The sequence below is a fragment of the Pezoporus wallicus genome, unplaced genomic scaffold (genome assembly GCF_028554395.1).
Source record: "Pezoporus wallicus isolate ANWC-B61680 ecotype Strahan unplaced genomic scaffold, APGP_CSIRO_Pwel_v1 contig_2012, whole genome shotgun sequence".
NCBI lineage: Eukaryota > Metazoa > Chordata > Aves > Psittaciformes > Psittacidae > Pezoporus > Pezoporus wallicus.
Genome location: NW_026639840.1, coordinates 3458172 through 3479827, shown reverse-complemented (window position 1 = coordinate 3479827; position 21656 = coordinate 3458172). Strand labels below are relative to the sequence as shown.

Sequence of the window (21656 nt, the reverse complement as noted above, 5' to 3'; positions counted from 1 at the left end):
TTAAAGACAGTTCCATTTTGTTGCCTTTTCTTCCCTTGCCAAGATTCGGTTTTGCCAAGATACTTCACACTATGTTTATCACAGAACTCTCTCTCTAGAGGATGAACAACAAATGGGGTTTCCAATAGCTGCACAACTGTCTATGCTTCTTTGTCACGTGTATCACGGCAGACTCAGAGATTACTGCATTTATTTATATCGTGTGTTTTTTTCTCCCGTCACTTTCGCAGTCTTTGAAGCTGACAAAAGCAGTTCCGAGATGAAGAAAGCAGGGAGTGCACCACTGGATCAAGTTGTGATTTTTTTTTTTCTTCTCTTGTGGAAAAGGAGTGTAAAGATTTCTCGCTGTGCAGCCACACATGTGTGAACAAGTGAAAGGGATGGGAGAATACACAAGATTTCAGTTGTTCTCAAAGAGAGACAGAAGGTCATCATTGCTATTGCTTGGCAAATCAGGAGGATCCAGGTACGAAAGCAGCTCATCTGGATTTGTGAGTTCTGGAAGCAGCTATAAAATACAAAGATAAAAGGAAAATTACAGGTAACAGAAATACGATTGAGAAAAGAAAGGGATTAAACACCACACATTTGGATATATACATGTGAAAGCCAGTTTCCAGGAATAAGCTGGAAGGCATCAATACAAACCTAACGCCCTAAGATGATGCAATATCCACTTGTTTACGAAGGCCTGTATTGCTCAGTTTTCACCTGTGAATTACATTACCATCTCAGTTAGGGTTTCTCAGTCAACCTCCCTTATCACAATGTTCACCAATAAACAAAGTATATTTCTTGGCTAGTGATGCTGACAAAAACTTCTCGTTAAATGCTCACTCTGTATGTTAGCTTCATATAAAACACTAAGTAACAACTTTAACCACGTGGTTTGAGTAATACATATTTAAGCTTCATGGCAGCTCAGCAAAGACTGGTCTATGTGACTTGCACATGGCAGTGTGATGATAATCTTATATCTGCATCCCTCAGGAAGAAGCAGCCTTGTCCTTTCCTCACCCCTGTGCACAGATGTAAACTCAGGGGCAGGTGACTCATCCAGGGCTAAACCTACCCAGAAAGGAGAAATAAGGGGGGTGGGGAATAAAAGAGTTAAAAAACCCAACCCAACTGCAAAGGAGTATGGGGAGAGGAGTGGCAAGGCAGGTGGGCAAGTCCTTTTCCTTCTGTGGCAGTGAGTTTACAATGGTTGGAAGTACTACAGCGTTACGAGCAATTCCAGACATTTTAAAGGGTCAGGGGCGTAACATGCCGTCCAACAGAAGCTGCACTGATCTTCTGAAGTATCAAAAGGAACAGCTGTGGAGGTTTATTTATATTTTTATTACTACTGTGTTTTAAATAGGAAATCTTCTTTTTCCAACCATCAATCACTCAGATTCTTTTTGATCTGATGGGCAACAAGTACATTGTAACTCCTGAGTTGTGTATCAGGCAGTGTTTTCTGCTTTATTCTGCATCTTGCCATATCCTAGTCAAAAAATAAGTGTCATTTGTAAAAAAAACATCAGGGAAGAGTTTGTAACAAACTCCCTTTATATTTGTAATAAACTTGCCTTTATATCCAGTGTTGTGTTAAAGCAAAGACAGAAAAATATGGACTGCTTTAACAAACTTACTAGCAGGTATGAGAAATTCATTTGAAGTTGTTCTGTTGTCAAATACTATAAAATGAAAAGCTTGGCTGCATTACATTTAGCATGCAAATATTGTATTTATATGCTTCTGTTACTCCCGTGCAAATGCAGCTGCATCTTCTAATGTTATATGGATAAACATATCTTTCAGTAAGCTAACCATGAAATGCAGGAAGAAGTTTATTACTTCCTAAGCATTTTGAAAAAAAACACAATGTCAAGTTTACACAGACAGAATCTCCCAGAGGAATGCTTTTCCTAAAACACCACCTCCTCTTAGTCATGGCAAAAACACTGTTGTCATAGTTCTAGACTAAAGACATAAGGCTTAAATGTATTTCACCTGCTATCATGATTTATGAATACCTAGTACAGAAGCCCAAAAGAAAACTGTGTTCTACCAAATGTGTATAAAAGAAAAAATGGTTGAATTTGCCCTATGATTTTACAATTAAATCCTTAAAAATTTAACATAACGGCTCTGAGACCCATTTGGGTACACAGAGCATTTAGTTGGGTTTTTTTTTCAGAAAGGTGGAAGTTTTAAACAACATGCTCGGTATCTCTGAAGAGCAAGTACTTCAAGCTCTGAGGGTGACCTCGGCTCCCTTGCTGGGAGCTGAGAGTGCTGCAATGGAGTAGCAGTAAGAGACAGAGGAGTGCCAGGGAGGACAGAGGCACAAGAACATACTAGACTTAAGGTCAGAATCTGGAGAGGTGCACCCAGTGCTCCTGAAGTGAATACTTTGAGAGGTAGTTCTAATCAGTCATTTTATCTGATGCCTCTGCTGTCTATGTGTGCAGACCACCTGTATCTGTATCTATACAAGGTATGTCCTATATCCCAAGTCAAACCTTAGACTGCATCATGCTGAAGCCCTAAAGAATTAATGTGACTGTGCCAGGAGGGAGTAGACCAAGCTGCCTGCCGACAGTACAGTCCTGTTTGGTTTGCTGCATGGAATTTTATACAGCCTGGTTCCACAATACAGCTGCTGAAAGTTAAACCCATTAAAATAATCCAACTGATTGTGACTGAGCTCACAGATATTTCAGGGAACTATATTCCCCACACTGCCTTCTCATTTAGCTAAGATAATTTCAGCCTTCTGTTAAGAATCTAGCATACCCCCATCAGAGATAACCACAGTACTGTGATAAATGCACAGGTTTTTCTACTTTGGTTTTCATGATGAATGAGTGCCTGAGCCATAACAGCATACTTTGTGTGCTTAAATATTTGAAGAAAAAAATGACATTTTTATTTCACCTATTAATATTGCTCATACAAGGTCCTTAAGGGTTCAGAACTCTAATTGCCACATGAACTATCGTTCCCAAAGGATGTGCACGTGACCACGTTGTGTGAAACAGCAGCAGTCTGGTTCAGATAGAAGTTACTTCACTGAGCACTGCTCCTGGTGCACCCATCCCTCCCCTAGCCCCTTCCTTCCCTTCTGTGAGGCTAGCTGCCAGCACAGTGCTCCTATGTGACTGGAAAGACGTAAATATACAGCAACAGTAAATACAGATATAAATGCAAGGCAGAGAGGTGAGCATTTCTCTAAGAAAATTACACTGTGCAGTAGCAGACTTGGGAGCAGACAGAAGAAGATACACATACGGGAACGCACGACTCAAACAAAAATCCAGTCCTAGTGCTACAGAATTTGTATTTCAAGAGGTAGGTGGTTAACCAGAGAGATACCTCAGATAATTCACTTCTGACTCCACTGAATGGATGGTAAGAGACGCAAGATCACTTCTGGCCTTAAAACTAGGTTTATCTTTGTTTCATTGTGAGCTTCCTCCCATAGTGACTGAGGAGCCAGAAGACATCCTTGTTTGCTCTTCCATGTGGCACACCAGGAGGAAGAACTTGTGCTGCTGAGCTGCCTGCACAAGCGGGTACGGATGGGCACAGCCTGGTTTTGGCTGCAGGGAGCAGGGATAGTGCCACAGCATGGGCAAGCACAGATCGCCTTCCCACTGCCCAGGGCACGCTGCAGGGCTCAGCATGCAGCTTGCCTGGCACAGCTCCACCAGTCAGCCACACACAGCTGTTTCCTTCCTCTTATTCAGGCACTGTGATGGCTAGAGAGTCTACATGAGCATGTGGGAGCTCCCATCCAGCGATGAGGGGGAAGGGAAGATATAGCTCCCCTCCTGGTGCCTGGACTGCTGTCTGAAGAAATGCCTGTCCTGGGGCTAGGAAGAGGCTATGGCTCACGTGCCACACAGCTGCCCAAACCAGAACTGTTCTCCCAGCAAATCAGAAGTGCCCTGTCACCTCGGCTGCAGCACCTGCGCCCATGTACCAAAGCATGAAAGGATGGCATGTGCCATGGAAGCAGCTCTCCATTCCCTCACCCTCCCTGCCCTCCCGCCGCGATGCAAAGCACACGCTATGGCAGGCAGATGATAGTATGACACAGACTTACATCCAGCGAGGGCTCCGGCATGTCGGGTGCTCCCTGTCCACCAGCCTGACCCTCTAAGGCTGAGGAGGGATTAAAGGTCAGGTCACTGTGTGGATGGTTGCTAGAAGCGGCCGGGGGTGGCTGCCGGGACTGCTGGGTAGGAGGCCCGCTGTGATGTAATGGCTGCCCTGACTGGCTGCTGGGGTGAGGGACGTGCAAACCTTGCTGCATGGAAGTATGGGACTGATCAGTGCTGCCGGGATGAGGGATCTGCGGAGGAGGAAAAAAGCAGGAAAAGAAAGTGAGGCCACAAGGTATAGTGCTCGCGGTGCCTGACTCTGAAACCGCATGTTACAAAAAGAAGTAACTTAAAATAAATTAAAAAAGACATAACAAAAACAAATGAACAGACAAAAGCAACAAAAGAAAGAAAAAAAAATGTAATCAGGAAAAAATACTCCATATCCCAATGCTTGGGGAAGTGTTTCAGCTTTTTGAAGGTTATCTGCTAAGGGGATATAAACACATTGGATTTGCGCTGTTGGTTTGCTTCCTTGTGATGTGGGAAACTGTACCTGAAGATGCAACCCCAAAGAGGAGGGAAGAAGGCTTATGGGTACAGCTCAGCATTAGCAAGGCAGACGCTTTTGTCCTAAAAAAAAAATTCATGAATGAAAGGAGAATTTGTTGAATAACAATTCCTATGCCAGGAAAGTGATTATCCGAGAAAATGCAGCATTGCTGCTCAGCTCCCTTACTGGGTAGCTTCCTGATAATAGAACTTGTGTTTCAACTCAATACAAACATCTTGCAAACACCAGCCCTTCCCACTCCTCCCCTCCTTTTCTCTTCAGAATGCAACACCCATTTTAAGGGCTGAAGATTTTCCCTGCTGATATTCATGGGGTCTGATGGTTGACAAAGAAACAAGCCAGCGAGCTCCCCCCACCAGCAGAGCTGCTGTGGGTGGCTGCATACCTGCTGACAAGGCATTAGCTTAAACTAAGCTAATAATCACAATTTTATTTTGTATCCATGCTGTGGATAAGTTCTCTGGCAAAAGCTTTGTATTTATTACATTTTCCATGGGGAATAAACTACCAAACCATATTCATCTTCGAAGCCCTGTAATAGAATAATGCAGAAAAAACCTTTCTCACATGACAAAGAAGCAACAAAAATGCACAAGCCCAATTCTTCCTTCCACTGCATATCACATTTAATGCTAGGGGATTCTCTGGGGCTTGACCTTGGTGCCATGAGAAAGAAGTGTGTGAATGCTTCAGAATCAGATGTCTCGTGTTAGTTGGGTATATGGAGAAGCAAAAAATGTAAACATTTTTTGAGGAATGCTACATGTTGCCACAAGTGGAGCTGAAATAAAAGGACATATACATACAACAACAGCATGAAATTCATTCAGCCAAGCCAACAGAAACCAGCAAAATGCTATGTCAGCATTGACCCTTTGATATCACAGTAAACTGCAAGGTTATATATGCATCTTCAGTATTGGAAAGCAAAAGGGAGGTCATTACAAAACTTAACTAAAATGTTCCCACAAAAAAACCCAAAAAAGATAAAGAAATAAGCATTAAAAAAATACATTTCACCACTCTTATGAAAACTGAAACCTGAATGCTGATCCACTGGGACAGTCATACTTAGTTATATAGAGATCCTTTACAATACCTTAGTAATATGATGGTTGGTGGAAATGAGCAGGATTCTATCTGCAAGGCTGCATTTGTATTTCCCAAGGAGTGTTTTAAAGTAACTATTAAAAAGTATCAATACACACTCTTCACTCCATTAGGGTCACAGTCTGACTATCTGAAAAGTATTCTTCAATGTTACTGTTGTTACCTTAGGGGTAAACTTGTACAAAATCTGCCCACAGACCACACCTGAAAGTCAATCTGCAGCCTGAAAGCTTTACAGAAGTCAAAATGAAAGCAGATGCTATTCAAACAGTACTTTTTTCTTCATTCATCAAGGATGTGTGTAACATGGAGATGGAGAAAGCTTAATAATAACAAAAAGTAAAAAGCTATTTAAGACAGTGTTGCTGAAGTGGGAAAGCGGCTCCCGGAAAACAAAACAAAACAGGATCATCTTGAATAGTCTCTTAAATTCACCCCTGAATGCACAAAGCAGGTGTCAGATGCCGTATTCAGATCAATATTTGAACCAAGGTCATTCATATGTTCACAGACATATTTCAAAACAAATAAGCAGGTTAGAAAGTCTACATTATGTTTATATAGGCAAGCATTTTTATATATAAATATTTTGGTGATAAGGCAGCATCTTGGGTCCTGAGATAAATGCTAGATAGGGAGTAATTGTCCACTGTAAGACTGAGGGCCACCATCATCTTAAACAGCCATTGCAGGTTCAAAATCTGCTCAACTTAGGCCACAGAGCCTACCAGCCTCCCTGTGAGAAAGTAAAATGCTCAGGGCTTCACCATTTTTCTGTTTGCATTCATCTTACAAATGGTAAGTTTGCTATGGTGCAGAACCATTCTAATCAGTACGCTTTGTGTACGATCAGCTTACATCTGCAACTCACACTGTTTTATTTTAAAAACACTAACCCACACTATGAACATGGAGTCTAACAAAGTTGCCTTTGCTTATATAGGAAGGTAATTCCTCTTGTTTTTAGGAATGTAAACTTTGGCACTCTTAAAACATTTACTATCTATAAAAGAAAAGCTTAGAGCAGACCAAAGTACATCTTCAGCTTAATAGCACAAAACACAACTCTTTTTGAGCCCAACAGTGACCTCTAGGAGTGCTGAGATGTATAGCTGGAGAGCAATGGGACCTGCCAGCTACAGAACAATATTCCTTTCTTCTCTGGATAAAACTGATAGTGCAACAAAAATCAGCTGGTTAAGTTGATGGTTTATCTCTCTCTCCATTACTGGGGTCATAGTTTTACCAACCTTTTTGCAGGGTTAGCTGGCAGAACCACTGAAAGGTGCCATCCTCCTGCCCTGTTGCTGATCTCACTACTTTTCCCATTCATGCCTTTGTCATTGGGTTAATCCTTGCAGGCATGCAGTGAACTCAGCTGGGAAGCTGACAAGAAGCAAAGCTCAACTATCCCCCTGCCCCAAATTAGCTCATAATCACATCAGTACCTGGATCCACATCACTTCATGGCTGCAATGACACTTGTGCTGGCGTGAGAGAGAGGAAAAGTGAAAACAGAAACAAGAGCAATGACTTTTTACAGCAACACCAGCTCACCTCACTGAGTCTATGAAACTATGGCGTGATCATCCATTGCTCAGTCACACACCACTCCTTACAATGTCTGTAATAAGCACCAAGCTACAGCTACCTTTGTCTAAAACTTGTTTACAATTTCTGAAATCAAACATAATATGATCGCGGCAGCTGTTTTGTCACAGTCTAGCACTGACTTAGAAGCATCAGTTCTATAGTTCACAACACTACACTGGGGAAGAAATGTTGCTTCTAGCCATGTTTCAGGTCTTGATTTTCTTCTTGTGTAACAGCAGGTTTGAGAGAAGGTATTTCAGATGATCCAGCCCTTGTTACCCAGCCCTACCCACACTGGGCAAACACATCTGCATTTCCTGGAATGATCTATGGAGTATGTCCGGGGGAAATCAACGTTCTCTGCCTACCATTACACAAAGGCCACCACATAGATCTTCATAACGGGAGAATTAGGAACTTCCCCAGCAATGTTCAGCTCCAGTTAGAGACAAACTTTGGGTCTAATAGGACTGAACATCTGATCCTGACTCACCTTGTAAACATGAAGCAGTCAAAGTGAATAGTAGATGAAAATAAAATACACCTTAAATGTGTAAAAAGAAAAGATGAAAGCCAGACGGGAGCACAGGCAACAACCCAAAACCTTAGTTCAATTATGCAATATGATTTCTAGATATTTTTGTACAGAAATGTCTGTCTAAAGACATTCAGCTACGCAATTCAGGAATGTGCTAATGGCATGCATTTCTCTAAAAGCAGTAATTTTAAAGCTGCTTTTCCTGAGTGCCTGCTACAGACAAACAGTTCATTTCTGACAGAGAAGAAAGGGAGAAGAAGAAAAAGAGAGAAAGAGGAAATCAGAGATTTTTTTTAATATCGAAAAAGCTCTGTGGGAGCACTAGCAGTCCCCAAACACAGCCTAAAGACTGCATGGCCAGATTGACACAGTCAATCTAATTCCCTTGTGCTAACAGACCTGAAAACTGATCCTCATTAGAAAAAATCAACCATTGACATAAATTAGGTGGAACCTGCTTTAGCACTGCCTCATGTTCCCAACAGCATACCTTGCATATCATGATAGACGAGGGAGAAGTGAGGCAAAGGTTTAATTGCCAGATATCATAAACAAGTTATCAGATTTGCTACAGACTGGACCACAGAACCAAAAATCTATTAACATTTGCCCACATACCCTCTTACAGCTCTTGAACATGCACAGCCTTTAGCAGCTTTCATGTTTGCTATTATCTGTAAGCAGTCCCATTGTCAGAAAGCTGCAAAATTTTCACTTTCATATTCAACCACGTCATATCCTACCACTTCGGAAATTTCACTGGGGCAACTACTATAGTAAAGGTATAGCAGTTAACTGATGAAATCAAGAGTTGGTGTCAGGTAATAGGAAGCAAAAAATAATTCCCTGTGGCTTTGATTCAAAGGAAAGTAGCAGTGAGGGGTTCAAGATGGTAGTATTTCCCCTCTGTACTATATTCTAATACTGTATGGTTGGTTCTGATGCAGGTAACTCAGACTGCTCTTTAAGCTGGGCACGTGGAATTTGACAATGTAAAACTGAATTTACAGCATATTTGCTCTTTCCTTTATTAGCCTGCAAAGAGGTAAAGTCATTACAGTTTCTGGATTCTTCCTTTGCAGACAGTCTTGTTACTTGAGTTCTCTCCAAGTGCTAAGAATTCTCTCTCTCCCCCTTCCTATTTCTCACCATCCTCCTTGGGAAACCCACTGCTGGCTAGAGAAGACATTGGCTGAGTAGGCTTTTGCTGAGCATCTGCTACCACACTGCCTCACTACATTCTGAAACTGTACTTTCTAGTATTCATTAAAGACACGGCACAGATGACTTGTCAAGTTAAACATCCTTCCTGCGCAGTAACAGCACACTATAAAGCCCCTGCCCTGTAACTTAAATGAACATAAAAGGATGTATACACTCACACCCCACACAAAAAAAAATAGAAGACTAGCCATGCCTAAGAGCTAAGTACTTCTGCTGGATTTTCTATCACCTAGCTGCTGCAGTACTCCATTTTCTAGAGATATATAAAGGTCTGTATATAAAACTCAGTGCTCTGAGCAAGCTGCTTCTCCAAGGCACTGCTCTGCCTAACCTTCTGGGATCCAAGGAACCTCCATTTTTTAGTCTCTTACCCTGATACACTCTCACACCAGCAGCAGCATCTCCCCTTGAAATCTAAATGCTCAGCCTATTTGCAACAGCTTAAAGGTGCCTTTCATGCTACTTGGGTAGAACTCCCCTCAAAATGCTTTGATGCAAATTTTGCCCTCAGGGACAAAGCCATTGTCCCTGCTTTGAAGTCAGTCAATGCCTTACTATAACAAGGTGTCTCCTGAAGATGGATAATCATAGATCCTGCTGGCCTAGGAAATGAAGTCTAGTTTTTTTTCAGGTGTCAGAGCAAAGCACAATGATTAACACAAGCACACGGAGCCAAGTTCTCTCTTTCAGATAAACAAGCCTAAATGACAATTCAAAAAGCTCAGAAATGCTTCTCCAAAACCTCAAAAAGGCCAGAAACTAAAACTAGCATTTTTTTTTTCATTCCACAGGACTATGCTATTTCATGAACTTCCAAAGTGAGGAATCCACGGAAAGTAAAAGCAATACAGGAGGCAAGTCCATTAGCTGGATGAGAGCACCTTACCCCCACAAATGAAAACCTACGTGCACAGCACCATTACTTACAGATTCCTGCATGGGGTGACTGAGGGGTTTGTCAAGAGCTGCCATGCTGCTTGGCATGTCTGGAGGATGTGACAGCTGTGGCCCATGCATGAAGTCATTCATAGACGTGCCACCAGGATTCCCATGTGGGAAGTCAAAATTGCCATGACCTTGGTAACTGTTGCCTAAAAGAGAAACAGATGTGATATGTAAGAAACTATTTGTTACCCAACATTGATCTCCCATAGTATTTTGTAAGAGCTGTACAGCACAGCATCCTGCCCGCGCAGCTCAGAACAAGGCAACTGCAACACTGAATATGACGACACTGTGCTCCCCACTGCTGGAGTGAGCTGGAGGAATGGGAAGGGAAAAATGGCACTCAGCTTTCATATACATATTGTAACTAATTGAAAACTGCTGACATTTTGAAAAACTACAGTCAAGTCACCACATAAATTTAACCATGATAAGAAGTGAAAAGGGGTATTAAATGCCATGGAATATTTGCATCTGCAAGCATCCTGGCGTAACTGAAACTGCCCAAGTCCAAAATCAGGTAGAGGACACCTGTGTTAGTCTACGCTTCTACACACTCAGTCAGATTGTACCATTGCTTCCTTTTTTGATGAAGCTAATTGACAGAACTGTATCAGGAAGATGCTACAGTATCAGTTCGTCTGTTTTACCTTGCCTGTGGTATAAACAGACAACCTCCACTAAGTGCAGAAGAGGCCTTCATGTCCAGCTGGAGTTTGTGATGTAATTCTCCTTGCTTCCCACAAAACCTAGTAAAATTCACTTGACTGTCTGCAAATATAACATAGATTTTCCACTCTTGGATCTCTTAGTCTTGTTTTCAGTTGCAAACTGGATGCCTGTAGCCTGTGTTTCAGCATGTGGATATGCACACTCATAATGAAAAACTGACTATGAAATCCACCGATCTTCAGCCTGAAACAATGCTCTTCGAAGCACCAAAATTTCACACAAATTGATAATAAATGATCTGGATTTACCCCCAGACATCTACCATATAGCAACAAGGCTGGAGTTCCTTGTGGATCCTCAGGACAAATACTGTATAACCATCAATGGTATGTTTTGATCTATCCCACCTCAGTCCAGTGATCTTCACTTGAATGCTAAAGACAGCACCTATCCCAGTACAGAAATTTTACTCTCCTATTTTTTTCTGTCCAGATCCCTGTGCTAACACTTCCAACTGAGATACCAACTCTGGTGGCTTATTTGCTATGAAGAGCAAAAACTGAACTAAACCCAATCAGCTGCTTCATGTAAGCAACTGAATTGGATGGTACTGAGCTCCAAAATAACAGAATAACTCTGGAGAGTGCATGGAGAGCCTGCAGTTTGTCAGCTGAAGTACAAGCAGCTTTAAGTCAAGACAGGGGTTTGACAAACTGAAGAAGCTGCATCATTTGCTCTTTAGCACAGCTTCACTAGCTGAAGTTTAATCTCAGAGGAATAGAAGTCATCAGCCGTGTGAGAGTATTTCTAAAAGAAGTCAGGACTTTGATCTATCATGTAAATACTGCAGAGCTTTACTAGTTCTCATTTTGTTAATCTGCAAACTGGATGAGTCTTGCAGAATATAGCTGGTCTTGCCTTGCTTCTCAGGAATGATTAATAGCAGGGAGCTGGAATAAGGCCTTGTATTACTGAGTACTTGTTATATTTGGAAATTAAACTTCAGTATGCATACTGTCAAACACAAACAAACGTATACTACAGTTGTAATACTACTACTGCTTCACTCTAGAGTACTGCTGATCCAAGGACATTACCTAATTCTAAACACTACATTTCAGTGGGCACATTGACGGAGAACGCAGATGCAAGGCAGTGTGCCCAGGGAGTTACAGCCATGCAGCAGTATGCCCTTCTCTGCAGCCAGAGTTGTGCCACATGCTGAGGGACAGACCTATAAAGACATTTAGGATAACCTGGTGCTCTGCAATGACATGCTTATTGCAGGGGAAACAGAAAAGTGTGGGTTGCACCTGCCACCGATGAGTCAGGCCTCTGAGAAGCAATGACTACCTCTGCTACAGGATCCACGGCGAAGGCAGGAAAATACCAGTCTAGGCAGCAATTGTTATACAAACCCTAAACCTCATTTTACATAACCATCCTGTCTGTTCCTGATTATAAAGTAGAAAGATTATGAAGAATAGATGGCTGTTTTCATACTCTGACTGCACTTCACTCCTACTAAATGAGTGAAATATTTGTGATTCGGTGCTCTTGGCTTTGTTATAGTAATCATTCATCTGCTTGAACACCTGAAAAGTTTTATCGTCTGTCATCAGTTTTGCAGTCATTGGAGAAAATTAACCATATTTTGCATGCAATCTATATTTTTCTTCAAATGCCTGCAAAACCCACATGTATCACCTTGTAATCAATTTGGGGATTCTGATGGTGTGAACAGTTTGGTCTTTTCCCAGAGTTGAACTGAGTCGTATCGTATTACTTGCACCAAAAAAACCCCAACAGTCTCTGGTTTCATATTTTCAGAATTGTCACTATAATTGAGTTTTTCACAATATACCAGTCATTTGAAAATGTATCTCTGCTGCCTGTATTTAATTCCCTGTTTCTCAATCTGGCAGCACATGGGTAGAAGAACTCAAAAGTAATTTTCTAATTCAAAGGTGTTTGCAAAACAGTTAAAAGCTCTTTAGAAATCATTCCCTTTCTAGTTAGCCTACCAAATGTCACCCACCTGGCCACAAGTTAAACTCAGTGTCCCAGGCAGCAGAGTTAATTAATGGGTCAGGTTCTCTACTTTGTAACTTCTGTAGCACTAGGAGCCTTCACTTGAATGAGAGTGCAACAGCAGGAAAATGGACAGAAAAAAATTAGGGAATATGTATATTGTGGCAGCCCTTGAATATCTAAAGCAACATACAATGTTTGTTAATTCAGGGAGGGCTGCATGGCAATAAGTATGACAAGTACCTATTTCCTTACTAAAATATATTTCCCTCTAAACACATGAATCTTAAATGAAGAGACTGATGCAGAATTTCAGAACTGCAGGTATATAATTTCCTTTCCTTATGCACGTCTCTGAGAAGATGCACTGATATATCTGAATCACAAAGCTGACTGAACCACTGACTTCTAAGGTGACCACCTGTGTGCACAAAGGTATAAAACTAACCTTGGTTACCATACTCAGTGGAGTTGTTGCCTCCTGGAGGAGGAGGTAGGGATGGATAAGGTGATGGCCCAGGACCCAAAGCTGCAATCATCTCCATTACATTTGGCATGATCATCTGGCTTGGGCTCATGGTTTTAAATCTTTTTGAGGGAATGCCATCTGGGTCATCTTTGATGTGAATATCTGACTTTATAGGGACCGGCCTCCAACTGCAAGTTGGATCAATGGTAACTTCTTCAAACTCTGAGCTGTAAAATAATGTGAACATTTTAGCACATTATTATTTTTTTTAAATCAATTCTGGTAGAATTTCCATAAGAATCTGCATGGTAACAAATGCTCTGAAATGCTCTAGTATAATACAACCTCATGATCTTTCACTCCTCAAGTGTGCTCCAAAAGCAAGTTTTAAAAAAGGCAACGGTGGGAGCACATTTCTGTGTTTATCCACACAACAAAACCCAAACATATTTATGCGATATCATCACATCTATCATCATATCCTGATCTATTATCAGGAGATAACCCAAACCAAATCTATTAAGTAGATGGAAACTGATTCACTGTATCACCAGCTCCACTGAGGACCCATGAAATAGAATATTCAAGTTCAATCTAAGACCTACTTTGGTGTGACTATCTCAGTACTCATTAACATATCTCCCAGTTGCTTTGTTTTGGATATCTGAAATGATTAAGTTCACTTACTTTTGTATAGCATTCAGAATACCCCACATATACTGGTCAACCTCCAAGCCCTCCAGTAGAGCGGTTTTACTAGAAAGATAAAAAAAACCCAAACCTCATGTTACAATATTGCTACACATGCATGAAAGAGGAATGGGAAAAGGACAGATTAGTGATGAAATCAGCAGACTGAGATCCACCAACATCTGTAACATATATTTTAGGAATTATGTGGGGCAAACAGTTTTAGTTCTACATCTGCATTACCACCATAATAGTATTCTATATCAAACAGATGAGATAAGAATACATCTACTTGCATGTGTCCACACAAGCTGCTCACATGCTTTGAATAATTTTTTTACTGAAATACATTGTTAATTAAAAAGCTTTTCAAACACAGCAGATCTCTCCTGTGAACATCAGCTAGCACTATTCTCTTTTTAAATTGATTTTTTTTTTTGAGCTACACAGTAATACGGCTTCAAAATAACCATGTATTATAGCTATTTTACTTAAGATCAGCACAGATGGGGACAGAACAAAACAAAACAAGAAATGATTTAGTTACATAGGCACTTAGATCTGAATGCAGGTGCTCATACTCAGAGAAATAGGACAAAAATTTTGGCCTGGATGTATGAATACATAAATTAAGAAGTAAATTATTCAATTCTTGTGGTATTTTTAGCCAAACATAGAAAGACTCAGGCAGTGCAGAGAAAATACCTGCATTTTAGGGTACATATCAACCATGGATAGTCACTGAAACAAGCTTGTCTTCAGCCTGCAATGCCCACCTAACACCAGCTGGCACAGATGGGATTGAACTAGAGACTTGTAGAGATGGCTTTAAGTTTCTAATAATCCAGAGCATTCCCACAGTTTATGAAGCATTGCAAGAATTCTCCCTGAACTTTATACTATTAGATAAATGTACTATATACACCTTACTTCTAGCACTTCCTTTTTCTCCTGCCATGACCTAAAGTATGATCTGAATTTGGTCAAATGGTCTGCCAACTGCATTTCATGTAATATGGCTGCACTTACTTGCATACTGGACACCTCCAAGTTCCTCTTTCACAGTTCAGTTGCAAGTAAGATTCCAGATCAAAGCACTAGGTATCAGAAAGAAGGAAGAAAAAAAGAGAAATCAAAGGAAAATACCGTATTAACTGAAACAGTTGGGTCAAAAGTAAAACTGTCACGAAAAAAACCCTAGGAGGACTGAAAACTAAACCAAAAAGCTTACTTTCTCCCTCCACATTAAATATATGCACAGTTAATTATTTAGCTCGATAAACACAAAGAAATCACATTTTATTAGGTGCTCTCTTAGGATAACTAAGCTAAAGGTACTATAACAACACATGGCTGAGGGAATACTGACAGGCCACTGGCATCTACTCACTTGTACATGCTTGCAATCGTGACCCCTTGCTGGGAGCTGAATCCGCCGGAATGTGATCGGACACTTCAGAGACACTTTAATAGCAGTTTGCTCTACTCCATCTTCCCCATTTAGTGTCGCATTGCCAGAGGAAGCTGCTACACTACTGAAGTTCCTCTTTACTGTTTAGGAAGAAAGTATGAGTATGTGTAAAACACAAGTGTACTGTAAATTCTAACATAGAAATCTGAAAGACCAACACATCAACTGTTAAGGGCCAATGTAGTGGATAATTTATCCACACAAATGTATTCTGTGTAATTTAGGATATTCTCCTGAAGAGACAAACCACCACACACATGCAAATCAGCTATACCCCCAACCAAATTATGTGCTGTACAAGCGCTCAAAGCAGCCTTAAAGAAAGAATAATCCTTCTACCTGGGCCTTTTAGGTAAAGTCAAAAACAAGTATGAGGGAAAGCTGGAGAGATTTTCCTGGAATGGGAAAGTCCTCATTAGGAAGTAAGCTTGTGTCCTTGGTACTTTGTTATGCCCTCTCAAATAGGCCTCAACATCTGAGGATACTGAGGATTTAATCTATTCACATGATGTTCTGGAAATTCCCGAGAAGTACATCTTAAGGTTTTTAATAAGCAAGTAAATCTTGCGCAGAAATAGCTTATCACAACTGAACACAGGCATCCTGGAAAGTCATCATCCACACAAAATGGAAACTCACTCTTAGTGATACAATGTTCTGCTGGGAGGAGGCGTTTCTTTAGTAGACCTTGAAGTACAGAGCGAACTGATGGCCGGTGTACTAACTGCAACACGAACAAGTGTGACTGAAAGAAAATGCATTTTGTTACCAAGAGAACCAAACGCACAGAGTAAATACACTGCTGAACAGAGCGGCGTTCTTCCCTTGAACACATGGCTTCTGTAAGAGCCTGGTGCTTAAATATGAAAGCTGGATCTGCTCTGCGTGCATACGGGCTCCCTTAGGGATATTTTGCACACTGCATAGTATGTTGTTCCATGCTCCAGGAGCATAGCATCTACAAGCGCTCTAAAGAAACAAAGATTTTCTACATTTTTCTCCCTCCTTAATATTAAGAATACATAGTGCTGACATATTCATCTCTGACGTCAGGGGCTATTTTTAAAAATCTGAATTCTTTGACACTGTCTAGCCTCCCTGCCTGCCCTCAGACTATGTTTGAAGTTGCAAAAAATGACTTGCTACTGATGCTTCTGGAACCAGCTGAATCTTTGTCCCCAGCACAGATCTCATTGGTGATTCATAGCATGCTGTCTCTGCTCTTAGCCATCAAATAAATGACATTAGGTGGAGAAACATCAGTATGAAGTAAAGCAAAATAAGTGAATGGCTTCTTGTCAAAGTGCCTCACACTGCAACCTTGGGAGAGGTAGCAGCTTGCTTTATTGTCAGTGGCAACAGAACAGTCAAAAGCTCATAACTGTATGTGTGCAACCGTCTGCATAGAAAATACAGTTCTCATCCCCAAGAGTGGAACTATGGGAAAGAACAAAGGGGAAAGTTGCATGGTCTAGACTGCATCATAGAATGTATTTTTCATCTAAAAAGCTATTAAAAAAAAATCATTACCACCACCAATGATTATGCTGTTGATATTCTCATGTCAAACCACACTCAGGTTAACACTCTAAGTAAAAGAAATTAGCACCAGACAACAGTCAGCATCACAATCATCTGCTTGCACATTAATACACTTTAGCTGCCTTGTTACACAGCCACACACTAATTAGGTAGGAGACCAAACTCCCATCCTCCCCTAGACCACAAGCCTGTTCAGAGACACAAGGACTCCTTTACATTCTGCAATAATTCAGTGGAAAAAATTTCCACATTAGCACTCCAACTGTGTCAACATCATCAAACAAGCACCTTTCCAGAAAAATGCATGGACAAAAAAGAGAGTAATGCTCTTTCAGCTAAGGCAACATTTGCAAACAGTACTAAACAGCAAATTCAGCATCAGCAGCTGCAGCCATGAGCTCAGTGTACTTACACAACAACATGCTGTGACTGTAATTTGAATCGTGTTTCTTCCTGGCTGGCAGACGTGCTTTAGGTGCAGAGGTTTATGAGATGTCTTGTTGTCACCACGTTCAATGGTAAGTGGGGTTGCATTAACGCTGACCTGGACTGAAGCTGGCCAGTTTGTGTTCATTTGTCTGTCTTCATGGTGATAGCACTTGAACTGTAATTCCAAGTCAGACCTGTATAACAATCAATAAATCTTCCTTAATTTTGTGTTCACATTGCAGAGGAAGGTCATTTTGATGCTAGGAAAGCTTTTTCTTCATCAATCAGATTATTTTTCTAGACTTATTGCCAGTAAAGGATCTAACATACTTCATAAAAGCCCTTAACAGAAGCAAGTCATGATGAATTACTGATGCAAACATACACAAACTTGCTATTAATATTTTACACTTATAAAGAACTCTCCAAGGGAACATATCAGACCACTTTGCAAAACTAGACCATGAAGTCATCCTGCAGAAAGAAAAATGACAACATTCAGTAGGTCCTTCCTGTGTGCTAAAATCTAAGAACAAGAGAGCAACATGCTGCAGCGCTTTCTGCTGGAAGACTGTGGATACTTCACTTCAAAGCATTTAAAAGAGCACTGGAATGAACACTTGTCAGACAAAACACAAGTACAGCTAATCCTGCCTTGGAATAGGTAAAAGAACTCAGATAAAATGACCTCTGTATCTCACCACCTGCATTTCTGTTATTCCAAATTAACACAGCTGTGGATTAAATCTACCCAATTCAGACCTTCTTTCAGAGCACAAATTCCTCCCACCTCTCCAATAGTAACTTCTGCACACTGTTTAGCTCCTCAAAAATGAGTTTTATAACACCTCCAAAAATTGAAGAGGCTGAGATTAAGTTAATCACAAATTCAGTGGGTAAAACTATGACTTCAGTTTCATACGTGGATGTTAACCTTGTGTTAGGAATGAGTAATTTTAAGAAGAAATTTAAAAGAACATGAAAAACTGAACTGAAATGTCAGGATTCTGCTGTTTATGACAGCAAAAGACAGATGAATGTTTATCTTTTAGATTTGAAAATCTTGGTGCTCGTTTCTTCATCTTGCTTGAAGGAAAGTATCTTTGTAAGATCCATAAACAGCTTATTCAGGTGATCATCACCTTAACTGCCATTTTCCAAAACCAGAGATTCAATTCTGAGTTAACATCACCTTTTCTGGACGTCAAAACATCAAGATCTAGCACTGTATAAAAACATTACTTCTTTTTTTAAACAGAAAAGTATAGAACACAAATCAGCTGATCTTTCAACATAACCCATATCAATCCATATGAAGTCTTTGCAGCTTTTTCTAATATTTTATTACCAATTTTTGAAAGCTCTCTCTGCAAGATCCACTGGAGATTCCCACCTTTTGAGAATACACTGCAGTCACCCAAACCTGGAGGGAAGCAAGGCTTGGTACCTCAGACATAAAACACAAGCAAGACTAAGTGTGCTCCAGAGGACTCTGAGCAGGCCTGCTGAATGTCACAAAGTGGTGACAGAGTGCAGAAGACCCTCATGTTCTCAGCACACAGTGTCTCCACTGTGGGATTCTATTAATTACCAAGTAGTGCTAAGACTGAACCAGCTTCAAGAAGACATTTTCTCTGCCTTCAACCTTTCTGTTTCTCATAACCATGGAAAGTTTCAGTGGGGAGAAAATCAGCTGCATTGCTATTCATTATGTGTGTACATGTGAGAGGTTTTGCTGAATATTTTAACTGGCAGACAAATATTCAAAATTGGCTTGATTCCACCATTCTCTATAAAACTGAAATCCATTCACACATGTGACTAATTCATTTTTCTGGAGTCCATCCAGCCCTGAATTAAATGTGAAATGACTTCATTACAGGACCGTCCGTTCTCCCCACTATTAACAAGCTTTTCAAAACAGCAGACCTGAGCACAGTTTACCTATGAGTCTTCATTAAAATAAGTTTAAATAAAGGCTATGTGCTTGGTGAGCTAAGGAAGAACAGATATTAAGAAACAGCCTCATGCCTCAGTGCAGCACTACAGATCTACTGAATGAGCCAACACAATCCCCAGTAGTGATTACTTATTAATAACAACTAGCAAATAACTGCCAAAACTCCCTCTGCTGCGAGTACTCCATGATAATGAAATGCAAGTAAGCAATAACTGACCTCAAAGTTAGGTGTTAATTATTGGATGTGGTCTGCCTGCAATCTCCCTCCCTCCCAACACCCAAGGCTACCTCACGGTAGGGGGGCAACGTTGCAGCAAGGACTCCTGTATCCTGCATCAGGCCTCAGTTTTAGAGGCAGAGTTCATCCCTGGAGCAGACAACTGAGTGCACCTCTGCCCAACTCACACCCTCCATAACATGAAAACAGAAGTCTCAAGTAGATTCCAGTGAACGGGAAGAAGATCCTCAAAGGGAAAAAAGCTGAAGCTACAAGTTACCATTCCCACTAAGGTCAGGGGGTATGTGGTCCAGGCATGGGAAGAAACTGAAAGCAAGACAAGCGCAACAGAAAATGTGCTGACAGAAGGATGCTGCATTTTATGCTCTCAGCTGCTACACCTGAGAAACAACCTCCATAAAGATCCTGAGCAACTAACCAGCCTTCACAGTGCACAGAGACAGGTTCAAACAGTGTTATCAGCAGCCTTTTATTAAACATTTTATTAAACATTAAAGCAATGTTTATCAGCAGCCTCAGGATAACACTGAGATACTTCCCAAGAAAAACAGAACAACAAGACAAAATTATTCTGTGGTATTTGAAAGTAGATAAAAAAGATTTAGGCTCTGACAGTCATTTGATCTAAAGCCCTTCCATGAAAATGGTGAAATCAGGACATAACCTGGAATCACTTATGCAGATCTACATTAAATGCAGGAATGTACCACCTTTGTGCTGGAAGGAAGTACTTGATGTAAGTGAAATCCAGAAGCTTTTGTATGTGGAAAGCCATGTTCCAGTATCTCTGACCTGTCCTTAGTGTAATCATAGGGGAGCGCAGAACTTCTTAAGTTAGTTTCTAAAGTTTGGCAGATTTAAGCACTTGTATTTCCCAAGTGACTTTACCAAGTCTCTAAATCAGGCCCTTGATTTAGAGGGCCTGATTTTCATTATTAGATACTCTGCACCATTTATGTATCGGTCCTGCACAGTTACTCCTGCAACTAGCATTTCAGAAAGCACCTAGAACTTCAGAGTCTCCCAAATGGAAGTTTGTAATGGTGCTGGTCATCCATGTCCAACACCTGTTCCAGCAGAAAGGATGGAAGGGTTGCAGTGATTTTTCAGACACTGTGTGCCATGTGCTATCAGCAAGGAGATGCCACACAGATGAGGAGGCACTTTAGAACATGTTGTCTCTGAAAAGTGAGAGGCGAGAGTTATGCGTAAGTGGCAAATCTAAGTGGAATTCATGTGGCCTCCTTGCATCACTGGTTGCAAGACAGCTTACCTCCACATCAGCGTCTGATGAACAGTTGGCCGTAGGTGAAAGACATGGTTACTGACTGCCAGGTTGTGTTCCAGCCGGAAGGGCTCCAGTACAACACCATCTCTCACAGGAAACGTCAGACGCAGCTCATCATTGTGGTTGGCTGGGATCGAAGAGGGAGAGAAAGCGTGAACTTTCCCTTTAGCATCTGCAGTGCAATAATAATGTGTATATTTATACAGAATAGTAACAAATGGCACAGTGATCTGCTACTGGGTCTAAGCAGGTTCATACACACTTAAAGGAAAATCACAAGGTACAAACTGATATGAGTGACAGAGCTCAAACTGATTGTGACGTCAAAACAAAGTCTTCTCTTCTCCCACACCTCACATTTGGACCTTAGCATCCTGACCATGAACAGAAACCAAGCCTGGCAAGAATTCCTAGTTTTTTGTTACTGGATAGGTTCTATGTCCAGGCTGACTCTGTTGGCAGAAGACTTGACAACAAATCTCTCTATTATGGCAAACAGTGATAATGCTTATTTTCTCTGGTTTGAACAGCAAACATTACCCAATCAGTTTCAACAGTCTCATCAGCTGAAACTATCCAATGACCAAAGATACTTGTTTTTAATTACAATCTGATCTCACAACATGACGGCTTGTGGTAAACTTACAGCTGATCTATGAAGTATGAATGTCTTTAAATACTGTGCTCTTACTCAAATAATACTGCAGGCCACCTTTTACTTTATTTCTCACCTATCCTGACCTCAAAGACAGGTTGCAAAGTGCTAATGCAGCAGCAGTTATTTTACA

At 40.9% G+C, this 21656-nt stretch overlaps 1 protein-coding gene and 1 long non-coding RNA gene across 10 annotated transcripts in view; one reads left to right on the top strand and one right to left on the bottom strand.

Annotated features, from left to right (window-relative positions):
- The window catches only part of ZMIZ1 (zinc finger MIZ-type containing 1), a 339908-nt gene continuing 318252 nt past the window's right edge, over positions 1–21656 (bottom strand). For 6 of the 9 annotated variants that reach the window (XM_057416415.1, XM_057416417.1, XM_057416416.1 and 3 more), the window contains 10 exons: positions 20854–21040; positions 17366–17576; positions 16051–16156; positions 15331–15491; positions 14970–15037; positions 13938–14006; positions 13230–13477; positions 10061–10224; positions 4097–4345; positions 1–508 (listed from right to left, as the gene is read on the bottom strand). In XM_057416415.1, the coding sequence (XP_057272398.1) occupies positions 401–508; positions 4097–4345; positions 10061–10224; positions 13230–13477; positions 13938–14006; positions 14970–15037; positions 15331–15491; positions 16051–16156; positions 17366–17576; positions 20854–21040 (1571 nt within the window). In that variant the 3' untranslated portion in view covers positions 1–400. The remainder of the gene's footprint in view (positions 509–4096; positions 4346–10060; positions 10225–13229; positions 13478–13937; positions 14007–14969; positions 15038–15330; positions 15492–16050; positions 16157–17365; positions 17577–20853; positions 21041–21656) is intronic. The other 3 variants (XM_057416418.1, XM_057416423.1, XM_057416419.1) reach the window with 2 other exon arrangements.
- On the top strand, positions 4249–7426 carry LOC130603015 (uncharacterized). The gene is made up of 2 exons (XR_008973043.1): positions 4249–4389; positions 7039–7426. It is a non-coding gene; the product is annotated as an uncharacterized LOC130603015 (long non-coding RNA).